We start from the raw sequence: 17,493 nt of genomic DNA, 5'->3' as shown, positions 1-17,493 counted from the left end.
TGAAATAGTCTCTTAAGCTCAATAAAACAAGCACAAAACTAATGAAATGGCAGGCTTTTCATGCATAGGCCTATAATGGGGAAATGGCTGATTTTAGTGATGAACAGTAAGAAGGACAAATTTGACTATTTTTCTCAAAAATGAAACTATAATTTTACAGAATGCATGATTATACCATGCAATGGCTATGAGGTAAAAAAAAAAAAAAGTGGTTTGAATGGGAGTCAATGACTTTTTTGTCCTTGATGACTCGAAAGGGTAGTAAATTTTAAATTGGATGCTACAAAAAAACTGATAATGCATCAAAGTCAATATATTGGCTAATGTTTGTCATACCCAGGACTGATTTAAAAAAACACCCCCCCCCCAACATTAGTTATCTGGTAAATAATTACTGTTCTGTGTGTGTTTTTTTTTTAGAAAAAATATGACCATCCTGTAGTCAAACTGGCATTTAAAGGGTTAAAATCCTGAAAATTATTCAGTAATTGATTGTTTTGATCAGAACTGAAGTTGATCAAAAAATTTGACCCAAAAAAAGGAGAAAAAAAATATGAATGTATACTATTTTAATTGCTGTTTTTGGAAGAGGACGTTTTTGTCCTTAATGGCTTTAAATTGTAGTAAATGTGTTTCACAGCGTTCCCCTGACCTATGAGAGCGACTGACATTTGAATTCAAAAATTAGACCACACGCACTCACAGAGAGAATGGTGAGAGGATAAAGAGGAAAAATTAGCCCAAATGGACAAAAATGTCCCTGGTGATGCCTGAGGGCTAACAAGCCATTCAGGCGTACTCAGTTACTAAACATGAATGAACTTACACTAACTTTAAAAATGAATATGAAAGTGGCCCCACTACCCTGATATATTTCTGTATGTGGCCTTGTGTGGGAAAAGTTTGGACCCCTGCCCCAGTCCTCTGCCGTAATAAAGCCAACGACGCCAACAGCTCCAGTAGAAACTACCCAGAGCAGTCGCTCTCTTTGGAAATGATGATGTTGTTACAGAAAAGACCGGTGTAAGATGGTCAGATTTGTTTAATGCAGGAGAAAACACAGGTGAGAATAAACCCAGGTGTAATTACCTGTTCAGAGCTCAGAAATCTGGGTCACATGAGTCATATTCAGAAACTTTAATCTGCTCTAATCCATCGCTGTTACTCATCCTCTAGTTTCTTTCATTGTTTTCCCAGCAGCAGGATTTTTTAACAGGATTTATTCCTAAAAAATGGGAGGTTTTCATGAGTAATTAACTCTACCTTTCTGCATCTTAAAGGAACAGGACTGGTTATCAGAGGGTTGGAGTAAAGGCCACTGAGCAGGTCATAAATAAAACTAGAGCGGTAATTTGACAAACTTTGTGATGATCAGAAACCGTCCAAATACGGCTGTAAATACTCAGATAGATACTCCTTCTCTGCATTTGTAGTTTGATGATTCTTAAATGTGAAACAAAGTCCAGAATTTGCAGCTACATTTTTGAGATAACATTTTTTTCTGACAAAATAAAAAGACTCAAACATCTGACAATACATTTCAAACACCAAACTAATATTTAACACCAGTCGGGAAGTTTTGGTTTGGAATATAGAACACAGAATCCAGATTTGATGGATTGGGTTTTTCCTCATTTAGACAACAGGTGGTAAACCTTAAAGATCCTGTAAAGTGGAAATAAATCTGTATTTAGGTTTGTTGTATGACAGCTCACTGTGTTATGAACCTCCAGGTCAAATTTCAGCCAAATAAAACATCTCTAAGTTTACACAGTAACAGTAAAATCCGCTCCAGGATGGTGTGGGCGTGTCTGTCGAATGAGCTGAAGCCACGCCCACTCAATGAAGGCAGAGGCATCAGCTAACGACAGACTGGACTGAGATGAACTGCTCTGTGATTTTAGATTGGAGCGTTAGAGGGGCGGGGCCATTCCCTACTGTGGGCTGATGACATCATGAGCCCAGACATTGGCCCCGCCCACATGAAACCCAGCCAGGAAAGAGGAGAAAAACTTTCTAACAGTCTAAATCCAGAATTCAGTCTCATGTAGATCTCAGTGGTTTCATGTTCACAGCAACCAGATTCACACATTTCTAGAGTGTTAGGACAAAAATGTAAAAAAGTTGCACAAAATCCCCTGAAACCACAGGAAATGTTGAGATATAGTCAATTTTGTAACCTGTCTTCCTCTTCCTCTCCTGTTTAGATGAATCATGTGACTAAAACTGGAGCAGCTCAGATTAATGCCTGTTTTATTTTTATTGCTGGTGTTTCTTGAAGTTAAAACCACGTTTCCCATAAATCCTCCCTCTTCCTGTGTCCTCTGACCTTCCTGTCATTAAAGAAAGATGAAGTCAGTATAAATCTTTGGATTGAAGCTCTTTTTGTCTCTTTAGTGTCATAAACTGACTCAGCAGGTCTTTAAATCTGTCTCTACAGCAGGATCATCACCTCAGCTTCCTCCTGGTTCTTTGAGAGCAGAAGGATGTTTTTTGTTCAGCGTATCCGTGCTCCCTCTTTATCTAAAAGCTTGGTTTATTTAGTTAAATCAAAGCAGCAGAAGCTGGCAGCTTTCTCTGCTCAGAGATCAGATCCAATCAGCCCAACCACACGTTTTAATCTCATTATTAACCTGCTCAATCTTGTTTGCAGTTGTAGGCAGATAAACATGTTGGAACATTTTCTCTTCAGCAGCCAGGTTTGGTTTCTGTGTGCCAAACTTTAACCCGTACATACCGATGGTCACAGGTTAGCAGTTTCGCAGACAGGTCCTGACACATGAGAGCTTCCAGAGATCTCAGCTCAGGATCAGTGAGGAGGTCTTCATAACGGTACCGAGCCCCGTCTCTGACAGACGGCACCGGGCGACCAGAGCGGCTGGTTTAACCCTCGTACCGTCTGCCCATCTACTATGCACCTTTTGTCCTAACGGGTCAAACTGACCCGGTCTTGTTTGACTGCTTATAAAGCGTGAAGTATGAAATGGTTGCCAGTTCTTTTTTGTTTCATCTTTTTCTTAACTTGTTTTCAACACACTGACGTATATATTTGCATTGTTTTTGTTATTTATGGGATGATAGACCTCATTTACATAAACAGATACCTCATTTTTGAGTCAAAAAAGCAGAAATTTAGAATTATTTTAACAACGGTTATGATCTGAGACACATCATTTGATGGAATATCAGGGATTGGTGTCAAAGTTTAGTCCGAATATTGTTTTAAAACAATTTCCATTTTTTTCATGGCAGCAAAAAGTCACACCTGTTGACCTCCCAGCTCAAACTGACCCGAAGACAACAGGAAGGTTAACTAAGGACGTAATGACGTCCTTCTGGTGTCACGAATATGTGGAGTAATCCTGATGTCTACAGAGATGAAAATGGTAGAAAAAATGAACAAAATCAGTGAAAGTGGCAAAAGGAGTAAGAAGAGGCAAGAATGGGCAAAGGGCTGAAAAGTGGAAAAAACAAGTTACAAATGTGGGCAGAAAGTGGGAAAAATGGGCATAAAGTGGCAAAAGCATTACAAAAAGTACAGAAAAATGGCAAAAACATGCTAAAAAAACAGACAAATATGGGCGACAAGGTGCAGAAATGGGAAAATTAGCAAAACTGGTAAAAAATAGTGACAGAAATTGGAAAAAAGGGAAAATAATGTTAAAATGGACTGAATGTGGCAGAAATGGGTGAAAGGGGACCAAACTGACAAAAATGGGCAAGAAATTTGCAAACATTGGTTTAAACTAGGGCTGAAAAATTCAGGAAAATAATCTAATTGTGATTTTTTTTGCCCAATATTGCGATTTAATATGTGATTATATCTTAAGTTTCTGATCTCATGTATTTTCCAACAAAAACAAGCAATAATTCACTCTATACTACAACCAACACAATATTAGAGTAAACTAGGGCTGGACATTTTTGAAAAAATATTTGTGATGATTTTGACTTATTTTTGCAAATTGGATATGAACTGTTGTATTAAAGGGAATGATCATTTCAATACAATTCTAATAGATATAATAAAAGAAAAACGTGGGTCTAAGAGGGGAAAAAAGATGCAAACACACAGGAAAATCTGGGGGGTAATTTTTCCAGGGTTAGAAATATATTTCACTCAAAAACAGTCAAATAGACTTTTTTGAGTGTATTTATTAACAGTGTCAGGGTTGGAGCTAGTTTAAGTATTTCTCCTGTTTACAGTCCTGTTTATTCTGTGATCTAACTCTCCTGTCATTTTTATCTGAGTTTTTAACTTATCATGTTGACCTTTTAACCTCAAAATCATTTAGGTAGACACTCAATGGCTAAATGTTGACCCTGTTAGGTCCTCAGGCTAGACCTGAATCCAGGATCCGGCCCCTGCTGTGACTGAGTCTGACACCCCTGATTTAGAGTTAAAAAAAAACACTTTTTAGAGTAAAACTAACTCTGAAAACTCAATGCTGCAAGCAGAGTGAATTTACTGCAAATAGACTGGGACCAAATGTCAGATTTTCACAGTAAAATTTGTATTCAATTTGAGTAAAAATGTTCTCAGGTACATTTAGTGTGTTTGGGCAAAAAAGAGGGAAAATAAATGGTGAAAATGGGATAGAAAGCAAAAAGTTCCAAAAATTGTGTGAAAAGTTGAAAAATATGTCAATAATGGATGGAAAAAGTACCAAAAATAAATCAGTAAAACAGAACCCAATATTAGCTTGACACTTTCCAGCTCCAACATGAGGGAACTGTTAGCATGCTAGCACTGACCAACACACATGCACTGATATATAATATAGAAATCATAACTGGGGGGCCATTCTTGTTTTTCTCTGGGGTCTAGCTGCTTCTGTGGGCGGCCCTGTTCTCATCTAAAATAAAGCCAGCCCGGCACGCTCCACAACAAAGCCCTGACCTCCAGAGAGACTGCTGAGAGCACAACCTCGCCATCGAGACAGGACGGCATCGACAAAGATGGCTCCCAGAAGAGGACAGACTGTGCACCCGCTGCAGCCAACAGGAGGTAGAAGTGGAGCTCCACTATCTCGTAGCGTGTACCCCGCGTGTGTTGAGACTAAAGCTGTAACAAGCTCATTCCTTTACGGTCTCTCAGTCCCCTCTGAGCTCCTTTTCCCCTTCATCACTGCCATGAAACCATCGCTGCTCTGTGCTGACTCAGCATTGCTTCAGGTGTCACACCAGAACTGGCTTACAAAGCTCCACATGTAAACAGATTTAAAGAAGAAGTAGACAGAGGGACTGATAGGCTCATATTTGAGTGATTTAAAGGTACGGTGGCCTCGTTGGCTCATAGAGTTGAAGCTCTGGTTCACCACATCACTCTGCCCGGTTTAAATGTGGGAGTTTTCACTGGTGGGGTTGAGCAGACTGTTATTAGTCTGTGGTCAGCGCTGCTATTTAAAGACCCCTGCCCCCTCCTCTCTCTGGTTTAATAAAGCGTAGTGATGAAGAGCGACCACGATGAAAACGACCCCCGCAGACTCAGACTCAGAGGCAGCAGAGGACCAAAAGACTTCTAAGATGAAAGAAAGTCAGCACTAGTGTTTTCAGAGTTATAAATCTATGACTTAAGTCTTTAGGAGACGGTATTTTTCATCTAGATGTGTCTAAACCCTGTGCAGATCTGGCCTGAAAAAGACTCTGTCCATGAACTTTACTTCCATGATCTCTCTTAAAGTTGCAGTGTCAGGTTTCTGTCTTTCCCTCTCAGGTCCAGAGAGACTTACAGAGTGAAAAAGGTGTCCGAGTTCAAGAATCTCTCTGAGTGAAGGCGTGTACCTGTAGGTGAGGTCGGTCTTCTCCAAACGCCCTCCGTACAGGACGAAGCGCCTCTGGCGGTGTTGTCCTCGATAAAGAACCTCCCTCTGGGCGGGGTAGTCCGGTACGCCACAGCGAGGCCGGTTCCAGGTGTTGGACGTGTTTGTGGGTAAACTCACATGTTTGACTAAATCCTGAGGATGAGGAGGCCTCGCTCTCTTCTTCAGCTCTGAGTACTTCTCAGACACCTGCAACAACAATGAGGATCATTGGACTCAGAGATATTAATATACATAATTCATCGTCCCTTTATTACTGGGATTCATGGTCTTAGCTGGGGGACTCTTAATATCACTGTAGAATATTCAAGAACCACTGTGTGCCAGAGACAAAAAATAACTGCAGTCAAGAACTCTCTCATCATACATTTTACCATTTTAGTGCAAAATGGATCCACAGTTTTACTCGGTGGAGAAGGTCCTGCCCCTAGGTGAAGCTTTAGTCTATGAAGGAGGAGGCTGGGGTGGAGGAGGTGAAGCTTTAATCTATAAAGGAGGAGGCTGGGGTGGAGGAGGTGAAGCTTTAGTCTGTTAAGGAGGAGGTTGGGGTGGAGGAGGGGAAGCTTTGGTCTATAAAGGAGGGGGCTGGGGTGGAGTAGGGGAAGCTTTGGTCTAAAAAGGAGGAGGTTGGGGTGAAGGAGGTGAAGCTTTATGCTATAAAGGAGGAGGCTGGGGTGGAGGAGGTGAAGCTTTGGTCTATAAAGGAGGAGGCTGGGGTGGAGGAGGGGAAGCTTTGGTCTATAAAGGAGGAGGCTGGGGTGGAGGAGGGGAAGCTTTAGTCTATAAAGGAGGGGGCTGGGGTGGAGGAGGAGAAGCTTTAGTCTATAAAGGAGGAGGCTGGGGTGGAGGAGGTGAAGCTTTAGTCTATAAAAGAGGAAGCTGGGGTGGAGGAGGTTGAGCTTTGCCAACAGCAGCGTAGTGCATCAACATTATTGCAGCAGGGATTAATGAGATGTAAGTCATATTCAAATACACTGCTATGTTGAGAGAAAGAGCTGTGATTGGCTGTGGGAGCTAGGAGGCAATAATTAGGATCAGCTGGCCATCAGCCAATCAGAGCTGGCTGTATGACCCTATGTCCTGCATGAACTAATGCTGAGCTTCATGTTATTTATTAATGCTGTAATGCAATTAAACATTTTTCAAGATGTAAACCCCTAATCTTTAAAATGTAATACCCTTTATTTGGTAAAGATAACAATGTATGTTGGAACACTGAATTTAACTATTTGGAAAGTAACGTCAGACATCAAGATGCAAGAAAAAAAGTCGAAGAAACTGAGAGAACTTGAGTGGAAAAAAAAGAATAATTGCAGGTGACGTGAAAAATGGGTTAAAAATGGTAAAAAAATAAGCGACTAGCCTGGTGAACCAAGCTGTTGTTGCTAACTGCTCATTAGCCTGTTGTTGTGTATGGATAGTGTTACTACAGTGTTTTACCTTGTTTATTGCACAGCTTTAATGATTCATGTCCAACTCTTGATTGTCTGGTGTTTAAAGAAATCTGAAATGTTCTAGTTTATTTATGGCTAGCCTTACTGGTGACAGATAGACACTGATCCATGTTAGTGGTGTGACCACCACCTCTAGCTTGTTTTGGTGTGAGGCACGGCTACGTTACCCAGTTTGTTGATTCTGTAACATCTTTGTTGACAAGCATATCAGTGTTATCTTGCCATATGGATTTTTTTTAACCTATTTTAAAATATAGGTAATATTTCCATTTAAAGTGAGCAGTTATTTTCACATTAGGCAGATGCACAATGAATATGGCATATTTGAGAAGGCTTTTATTTTGAAATCTTACATCAGATTGCCTTGTTACTGAGCCACATATATAGAAGGGTCTCCAACTATCACTCTAAGTTTGAAGAGCATATGAAATGTATGGAGCTGTAGGTTGCTCATGTTTGCAGAAGTCTGTAGTATTGAGCAGAAAGATGGCACATATACAGTAGAGGCAGATATACTTTCATCAATGAATCATTCTCCCTCCTTGCACATAGACTTGGACTAAGACAGTAGTCCTGATGGGGCTAGAGCCATAGCTCAGCTTAGCTGTGCATGCAAACACAAGGAGGAACCCAGACTATAGAAATAAAGGGACATAAACCAGGATCTAGACATGTAATCTTAGTGTGACTCTCCTGAATCAGCATCATTTTGAGCAGATTTTTTTACTCTGAGGTTCATAGCAGCACACATTCGTAATCAGGTCACTGGGCTGTGCAGTTTGTCCCAGTTTAACACACACGATCCCCGGGTGTCCCATTATATCCGGAGGAAATGGCTCTGCTCATTTCCACTGGAGCAAATTACAGAGAGGAGGAGGCGACGGTCTGCACCTCCTCATCGACTCCTACTGTAAAATAAACCACATTTACAGCCCTGCGTCACACGGTCATCTCCTGACATCCATAAACTACGTCGCTGTTCCTCTTGCAGCTCAAAACAAGCACTGGAAGAGACGCCAGAGATGCAGCAATGATTTATCAGCTTTATCAGCACATCCTAAAGAATCCTCCCACAGCCTCAGCGCGCCACCGTCACGGGCCTTCCTGTCATTTGGCTGGCAGCTATGCCTTAGTACTAAACTCATTTAGATAGATTTATACGATGTCAAATGAGATATAGGGAAGGACAATATTGTTCATAGTCTACACTGTGTTCCAGATTATTATGCATTTACTGTTTTGGTAATGTTTTTCCTAAATAGTCTTTATAACTGGCAGTCAACAGGATTTTTCACCTCTATTCTGTAAAACAGAGTCTGAAAACACTCAGTAGTTTCTAAAGGACTGGAAACGGAAAAAAGTCGTCATTTTCCTCAAATCAAAGCTATTTCTATCAAAACAATCTCTACAGATCCAGTTCCACATTCTTTGGCATAGCCTGACAACTCTCTCATCCAGTGAACTTGTACGTCCATGTAGAGTTTCTGTGTTTCTTTTGAGAAAGCCAGAATAACCTCCCAGCGCAGCCAAGCCTCAGTGGGACCAGCATGGGTTGGTATGCCGTCTTGCATGATTTTACTCCAGAAGGCACTGTTCTTCTTTTTATACCATGGCAGGAAATGGGCAGTTAGGAACTCCACACATTTAGCGGAGGTCAATCTGACACCTTAAAGAGGCCTAACACCTCACTTCCTATGATCCAGCCCAGACATCACTCCACCTCCTCCTTGCCGACATTGGAACATGGTGGCCATGCACTAACCATCCAGAACTCCATCCATTATAGCACAGCTTTTATCAGTAAATTATCCATTTTCTATACTGCTTATCCTGTTGGGGGTTGCGGGGGGCTGGAGCCTGTCCCAGCTGTCATTGGGCGAGAGGCGGGGTACATCCTGGACTGGTTGTCAGTCAATCACAGGGCTGACATATAGAGTGTGCATGCACACACTCACACTCACACCTTAGAGTCACCAATTAACCTAATCTAATGAACATGTTTTTGGTGGTGGGAGGAAGCCGGAGTACCCGGAGAGAACCCACACTTGCACGGGGAGAACATGCAAACTCTGCACAGAAAGGCCCTGACCAGGAAGCGAACCAGGGACCTTCTGGCTGTGAGGCAACAGTGCTAACCCCTGCGCCACCGTGCAGCCCCATCAGTAAATTGAACTGGTTAAAAATGAGTCTTCATACATTTCTTATGGCAATAGTTTCTCCTTGTGGGCTTTAGTTAAGGGTGGCTGAAATACAGCAAGCTTCAGGAGGTTAAGATGTGGAGCTGAGCAGCTTGGATGGATTCAGTGCGGCCTTAAAGAACTTTAACATGCTAGAGAAATGAAAATGAAACCACGACACAGCCATTATGCAGCGGACATGCACAAAGTCTAAAGAGTCAGCATTCACAGTTTCTACAGCATCAGTAAACATGACAACAAGACAGGGCCTGGAAAAATGAAAGATTTCTCTGGTTTTTAACTGTTGGAAAAATCAGAGGTAAGTACTCCAAAGAAGCACAAGAAAAGTCCTTTTTTGTTTAATTTTGGTGTGAAACAAAAGTACAAAGATGTATTTAGCATTCAGCTCAAAGAGAGTGCAAATAAACAGAAAGTCAACAGAAGTCATCCTGGGGTTTTCATCCGTGAAAACAGTGCCTCAGAAACTCAGCCTTGATCCAGCATAGATCCTTCAGTGATGACAGTGAAGTCACCATGATGATGATGATGATGATGTTTAAGCAGCCGGCCTCTCTCTCTGCTCTGCAGGACTCTCTCTGTGTCGCTGTTAAAGGAGAACAAAACGCAGCAGGACTGGAGGAATGTGCTCCAGACTGCAGAAACACGGTGACTGATGGGTCTGGATCCCTGAGCAAACAACCCCCCCCCCCCCAGCCTGCTGGTTGACTTTGTTTAGTGGAGATTAGCTGCTTATGTTGTTGCACAGAGCACTTACTCACATCAGGGGGGCCGTTTCTGCCCTGGTCTGACGGTCTGTCTTTAAATGCTTCTTAGTGTTGTTATGATGAAGCTGCTTTTCAACGTGCTTTAGGACTTTCTGAGATCACAATCTCTGTTCATTTATAATTCATACTGAAAAGTACCACAGTTTTATCAAACACCTCAGATCTACAGTTTGAACTAAATGCTGCAGAGGGAGAGAGAAAGGAATTACCATGTTTGCAGGAGTGTACTTGTCGTTTTTGGTAATCTTAATATCAATCTTTGTTTGTATAACACCAATTATCACCAAAGTTATCTCAGACACTCTACAAAGAGGGCAGGTCTACACCGTACTCTGATGTGGTCTATAAAGACCAGGGTTGATAACCATGAGCACAGCACTGGCAGTATATAGCCCCGTAACCGTGGAAACAGACCTACCTGGAGAGAAATGCTGAAGATTTACCTCCAGGTGCTTCTCTCCATCTGTGAGGTGAAAGTGACGAGGTTAGAGAAAGGGCAGGGTGGTGTTCATCCTGAGTCAGAGTGGACATTGGTGGAAATGTGAAGAGAAAATCCCTCAAAGAGTCACACCTGACCTCCCTGAGAGGAAGAGGATGAGAGCATGAGCGCGTTTTTTCATAGCGCCAACTACACTTCTGGCAATGGTACTACAGCGCTTTGTGTATTTTCCATAACCCTGTTTAAAATTCACAAAACAAAAAAGAAAAAGATTCCATGTCAGCTGTGCGTATTCATGAGACGATGTACCAGAGGACTCGATCTGATACGAAATTATTCGTTTCAACATGACACGGTTCAACACGATATGATAAATATGATATGATAGAATGCATTACAACAGTGGTTTTTAAACCTTTTTCACCCAAGGCACACCTAAGGTTAAGCCAGAATCTCAAGGCACACCATATTTAAATCGATACAAAATAGACTTTTTAAAAAATGTTACAGTCAAGGTGGCCAAGGGGAGAGCTTTCTGGGGCCAGCCAACTGGGGGATCATGGAGATGGCAAAATTGGGCAAAAAGTGGCAAAAGGTGGCAAAAATGAGTTAAAAGTTATGAAAACAAGTGGCAAAATTGGGCAAACAGTTGCAACACAAAGTCAGGAATGGGTGAAAATTGGCAAAAAGTGTCCGAAACACTGGGTTGAAATTGGCAAAAACTTGTTGAAAGTGTCAAAATAGTGGCAAAAATGGGTTACACGTGGCCTACAAGGATCAAATGCTGTTAAAAGGCAGTAAAAATGGGTTAAAAGTGATATAAAGGGCAAAATTGGGCAAAAAAGTGGTCAAACAAAGGCAAAAGTGGCAAAAAAGGTGGCATAAAAAATGGTTTAAAAGTGATGAAAAAGCATGGCAAAATTGGGGAAAAAGTTGCAAAACAAAGTCAGAAATGGACGAAAATTGGTAAAAAAAAACAAAAAGTGGCCAAAACACTGGGTTGAAATTGGCAAAAACTTGTTGATTTTCAAAATAGTGGCAAAAATGGGTTACAAGTGGCCTAAAAGGATTAAATGTTGTTAAAAGCTAGTAAAAACAGGTTAAAAGTGATAAAAAGGGCAGAACTGGGCAGAAAAGGTGGTCAAACAAAGGCAAAAACTAGCAAAAAGGTGGCATAAATGGGTTGAAAGTGTCAAAAAGGTGGTAAAATAGATCATGAGACAGAAAAGTAGCAAAAAAAGGGTGATAGTTGCTAAAAGGTGGTAAAAAGGGGTTAAAAGTAATGTCAAAAAATGGCCAAACACTAGCAAAATTGGGCAAAAGGTGGCAAAAAGGTAGCAACAAATGTTTAATGTGGCAGAAAGTTCCAAAAAAAGTGGCGAAAATGAGTCAAAGTAGTGATAAGTGGCAAAAATGCTAAAAACACAAACAAAAAAAGGAGAAAAATTGTTGAAGTTGTCTAAAGTAGTGGGAAAAATGGGAGGAAAATACGGTTAACTTGGTTAAAAATAGCATGAATTGATAATTTCAACACTAATTTGAACACTGACACACCAGATGGATTTGGTGTTTGGGAAAGGGCAGAGCCTTAGAAAAAAAAAATCAGAGGGTGATTGGATGAGCGTTCTGTCGGTCTCATCTTTGCGGGCCAATCAGAGCAACAAAACACGTGACGTAGCCGCTACCGAGGAGTGAACTCCATAGAGAACTGCATAACACGAAACATGGCGACTGGCATGTTTCATGGCAGACATGTCAGTACTCGACTTTTGTGGTTTTTGAAAAGAAAACAACTCACTGCTGTTCTTTGTTCTTCTTTTAACCAAGAAATGTCGTCAAGTTCTGATAAAACCGGCGCTTTAGCAGCATCCACGCTAACCTCTTCCACCATGATTGCGCCGGCTTCTTCTCGCTGCTTGCTTATTTCACGACTCCACCGCACCTGAAAGCACTGCCCCTCGTCGCTGATTGGTCCTGTCACTTTCTAACCGGGCCCAAAGGGTTCAGATGGGAGCTTTGCATGATTGATTTGCCAGTCAAATTTGGACTCTAAGTACTGCACACATACCAGTGATGTGGTTTATGAATGCGCTGGTTCAGAGAGAAGGATCTAGTATGTGAACAACGGTTTTCAGAATCCTTTTATCACTGTTGGTGTTTGTTTGACTGAACGTAGACGATCCTCTCTCCACTCAGGAACACTCATGTCTGACAGTGGGACTATGTTTTAAACGGGACAGTGAGCAGGTTTCTGATTTTATAAAATAATAATAATATATTATTATTAAACAACTGGAGTAAGAGACCAGCACACATACCAGCCAAATGTTGCCGATCTACTGGAGCTAAAATGGGACTGAATGAAGATCTGAAAGCTGAGCCGCATGGTCCAGATCACTAGAAAAGGTGGAACTAACGAAGACCGGAGACACATTTCTGCAGGGTTACAATAAAGCACATGGTACTACATCAAATATGAGAATCTGGCCTTTATCTCAACGGGACTTGAGTTATCAGTATTCACTGTCCTCTCAGGATAACAAATCGCCTCTGTCAGTCCAACTAAACCTCTATACATGCATGAGATTTATTTATCTGAGCTCATTTAATTCAACATAACAGAAGCATGGCTTACATCCTCAGAATCCAGACAAATGAAACAAAATCAGTCTAAAATTTAGCAGAAAGTTTAAAAACCACAGCCTCTAAATGAAAGGATTAAAGCCAGGTGATTTAAGGTGGATTGGCAGCCTTGTGTTCCCTTGGGGCTGCCGTAGCAGCGGCCTGCTCTGCTCTGTGAGTTTGTTTCAGGATGTAAACACGGGTCATTTTAGGTTTTTCAGTAAACAACTGATTGTTTCCTTTCTGCTCCTCTGCAGGGTTTGTTCCAGGACTTGGATTTGAACTCTGAGTCACCGGGTCACGAGCCAAATGAGACCGTTTAGACCCCGCCACCGCCTGATCCCAATGATTGAGGTGAGCGAGAGGGAGTGTCAGCTTTCAGGGCCGTAAAACTCTGGCTAATTGTAAGTGTGGGTGCACGGGGAGCCGCCTCTGTCGTTTCAGAGACCCAAACCAAAAACGTGTGTTTAAAAGGCTTAACCCCCCCGACCCCACGTACGCCCCGCCGTGTGTCAAATGAATTGTTTGACCCGTCTGACCCCGCAGAGCGACTAAAACCCTGAATGTTTCTGATTCCTGACAGGCTTGGCTTCAGAGTTCAAGGTCAAACCCAAACAAGAACGGCAGAAACATCTAGAACATCCAGCAGGTTTAAATCAGTTTAACTGAGCCGCTTTTAGCCAATAAAAGCCGACTTCCTGATGCTCAATCTGGCGGCTTTTAATCACTTTCAACATTACTCTACTGAGACTGAAAATAAGAGAAATAAGAGGGTCTTCATACACTGAACAGGGATGTAAGGACACCTGCTTTACACTCTTATTTATAGGAAAAGTTCAAAATAATGAACATATTCAGTAGCAGAAAGGAGGATGACACGAAGCAAAGGCAACCAAACTCTGGCTGCAGCAGCAAAGACTCTACAGGAACTTTAGCTACATCCACAGTCAGGGTTTTATAGTTTCACATGAAAATATCTCTGGAATAAATAAAGAGTGGAATTAAAAGAACTGGAGAATGTCAAAAATGTAATATACCCTTGAAAACGCAGGGGAGTGGAAGAAACAGCCTCAATAAAATGGAAGAAAATCAGATGAAATACCAGGAATGCCGGAGACCTGAGCCTGACTGCTACAGTGTTTGAGTACGAGGTCATGCAGATAAAGGCTCCAAACTCCATCCACTAAACCTTCAAATGTACTGAGGTCAGGTCAGTCACATGACTCGGTATAAAAGGAGCATTTTAGAGGGGCAGAGGTTCACCAGTCTGTAAAAAAACTGAGTCTAAAAACTGTAGAACAATTTCAGCAAAATATTCCTCAATGTCATATAGTGAAGACTCTGAATCTCCCTCCACCTACAGTCCATAATATCATCAACAGATCCAGAGAAGCTGGAGAAACCTCTGAGAGCGAGGGACAAGGCTGAAGGGGCCCTCAGGGGCCACTGCATTAAAAACAGGCATGATTCTGTAGTGAAATCACTGCATGGGCTCAGGAACATCCCAGAAATCATTGTCAACACAGTTGGCCGTGCCATCCACCAATGACAGTTAAAGCTGGATGATGGAGAGAAGAAGCCATATGTGAACAGGATCCAGAAACAGCGGCGTCTTCTCTGGACCAAAGCTCATTTAACATGGACTGAGGAAACATGGAAAACTGTTCTGTGGTCAGAGGAAACATGGAAAACTGTTCTGTGGTCAGAGGAAACATGGAAAACTGATGCTGATGATGATGAAAATGTGGATGATGATGATGAAGATGCTGCTGTGTCAGCAGTGCTGTAAGTTTGTTGTCAGCCTGCTGCTGATGAAGATGATGATGATGAAGACGCTGATGATAAAGCATGGTGAAGATGCTGATGATGAAGATGATGATGAGAAGGTAATGATGAAGATGATGATGATGGAGATGCTGACGATAAAGATGATGATGAAGACGATGACGATGATGAAGATGATGATGAAGATGTAGATGCAGCTGTCTGCAATACTGCTGCTGATGAAGATGATGATGATGATGAAGATGATGATGTCGGCAGTGCTGTAGGTTTGTTGTCAGCCTTCTGCTGATGAAGATAATGAAGATGATGAAGATGATGATGCTGATGAAGATGATGATGTCGGCAGTGCTGTAGGTTTGTTGTCAGCCTTCTGCTGATGAAGATGATAATGCTGATGAAGATGATGATGCTGATGAAGATGATGAAGATGAAGATGCTGCTGTGTTGGCGGTACTGTATGTTTGTTGTCAGCCTTCTTGCTGATGAAGATGATGAAGATGATGATGATGAAGATGCTGCTGTGTCAGCGGTGCTGTAGGTTTGTTGTCAGCCTTCTGCTGATGAAGATGATGCTGATGATGAAGGTGATGATGCTGATGAAGATGATGATGCTGATGAAGATGATGATGTCGGCAGTGCTGTAGGTTTGTTGTCAGCCTTCTGCTGATGAAGATGATGATGCTGCTGATGAAGATGATGAGGCTGATGAAGATGATGAAGATGCTGCTGTGTCAGCGGTGCTGTAGGTTTGTTGTCAGCCTTCTGCTGATGAAGATGATGCTGATGATGAAGGTGATGATGAAGAAGCTGCTGTTGGGAGGTAGACCGCTGCCGCTCCCTGCACAGACATGTTCCTCTGAATTCCTCTGTCAGATCTCCGTACGCCGCAGATCTTGTCATCGCCGTAACGCTGCAGTGAAGATTTGTCCATACATGTAGTCCCCTCCACCGCACACGTCTTCATCACATGTTCCCATGAAGAAGAAGCCGCGATGCCTTCAGGCTCTCTGGGAGCGCCGTGTTGAATTCTTGCAGTCTCAGCAGAAAGTGATGGAGTGATCCTCCCCGAAGGTTTTCTGTTTTCGCTCCCAAACATCAGAGTCTCCTGTCAGGACTAAAATACACGAGAACATGAGAGCAGACTGCTCAACAGACTATCACCTCCACTTTTTCTGTTTTAAACTATTTTAAAGAGTTTTAAGATTTTTCCTTACATCATTGCAGGTTCCTCAGCTTTGCAGGTCTGAAACCGTCTCCTCTGTGGCTGTAATTTCTCAGATAAATCAGCAGCTCTAATCACATATCTGAGATTGAATATCGTTCCTTGAAGCGTCATGTTGGCTAATAAAATATAAGAGCACGGCAGCTGTTACACCTTGTTAACTGATTTACATGTTTGCCTTGCAGTCATGAGGAAAATCCTCTCTTAAATCATTTGAGGAAATGCATTTATTCACTTCCTTGACAAGAGTGAGATGAGAAGACTGATACGACTCTCTGATGTTTTTATGCTCAGCGTGAGGGTAATGCTAACACACAGCTAATTTGGTTTAACACACAGACAGGAAAGCAGCTAGCCTGGCTCCACCTGAGGGGAACAGAATCAGACTTTAAGCTTGTTCCACAGATTTACCCAGTCATATCAGAGTCTGCAGAAGCACGGTCAGAGCTCAGTGACTGTCTGAATGTGATGCAACAGCGTTACAGAGTCAGGGGTCCTAGAACGACTGTCTGGTGGATGGACAGACGGGGCTGTGACAGCAGAGACAGCCAACATGCAGCAGACCTTCAGTCTGCTTGACTGGTTTGGCCATCCTCAGTAAGACTGTATAAACTAAACTGGAGTGATGGAGATGATGGGAAGTATTTCATGAGTGAGTGTTTACAGCTGGACACAGATAAGGCTTAATTGAAAGGGTGTGCTCTCATTGGGAAAAAGCAACAGGACAAAGGATTGCTTACAGTCAGAGAGGATTTACAGTGACAGAACGGAGATTTTTCATCTACAAATCCCTCGTTATCGTCCGTCTCACTCTCCTAATCCCGCTTATCTCCAGAGAATCAGAAACAGGCAGCTGAAGGTGATGTAAACCAGCTGGGTTTTATCTCCGCTGGCTCTGAAAAGGTCTTCCGCTGGGACGTCAGACATCCATATTTTAACTGTTCAGTCGGCTCGGTGATGATTCATCGTTGATGGGATCGTGATCCCCAGAGGAACAACAGTAAACAGGCAAACCATTCCTCTGGAAGGTTCAGCTTTTTATGGAGAGAGAGTCTGCTTCGACTGGACTTAAACCTCTTTAGGAGTTCTGTGTGAGTTTTCTTTTTCAAAAACCATAAAAGTCGTGTACTGACATGTCTACAATCGCCATGGTTGGGGATATTCCTCGGTAGCTGCGGCTACGCCAC

General features: G+C 42.2%; 1 protein-coding gene across 1 annotated transcript in view; it reads right to left on the bottom strand.

Moving 5' to 3' along the window:
- Positions 1-17,493, bottom strand: part of mmp11a (matrix metallopeptidase 11a) — a 41,895-nt gene that overhangs the window by 14,033 nt on the left and 10,369 nt on the right. Inside the window, exon 2 of the mRNA XM_041788275.1 lies at positions 5,785-6,011. Within this exon, the coding sequence (XP_041644209.1) occupies positions 5,785-6,011 (227 nt within the window). The remainder of the gene's footprint in view (positions 1-5,784; positions 6,012-17,493) is intronic.

The sequence above is a fragment of the Cheilinus undulatus genome, linkage group 5 (genome assembly GCF_018320785.1).
Source record: "Cheilinus undulatus linkage group 5, ASM1832078v1, whole genome shotgun sequence".
Classification (NCBI taxonomy): Eukaryota; Metazoa; Chordata; class Actinopteri; order Labriformes; family Labridae; genus Cheilinus; species Cheilinus undulatus.
This window is presented reverse-complemented; position numbering and strand designations above follow the sequence as displayed.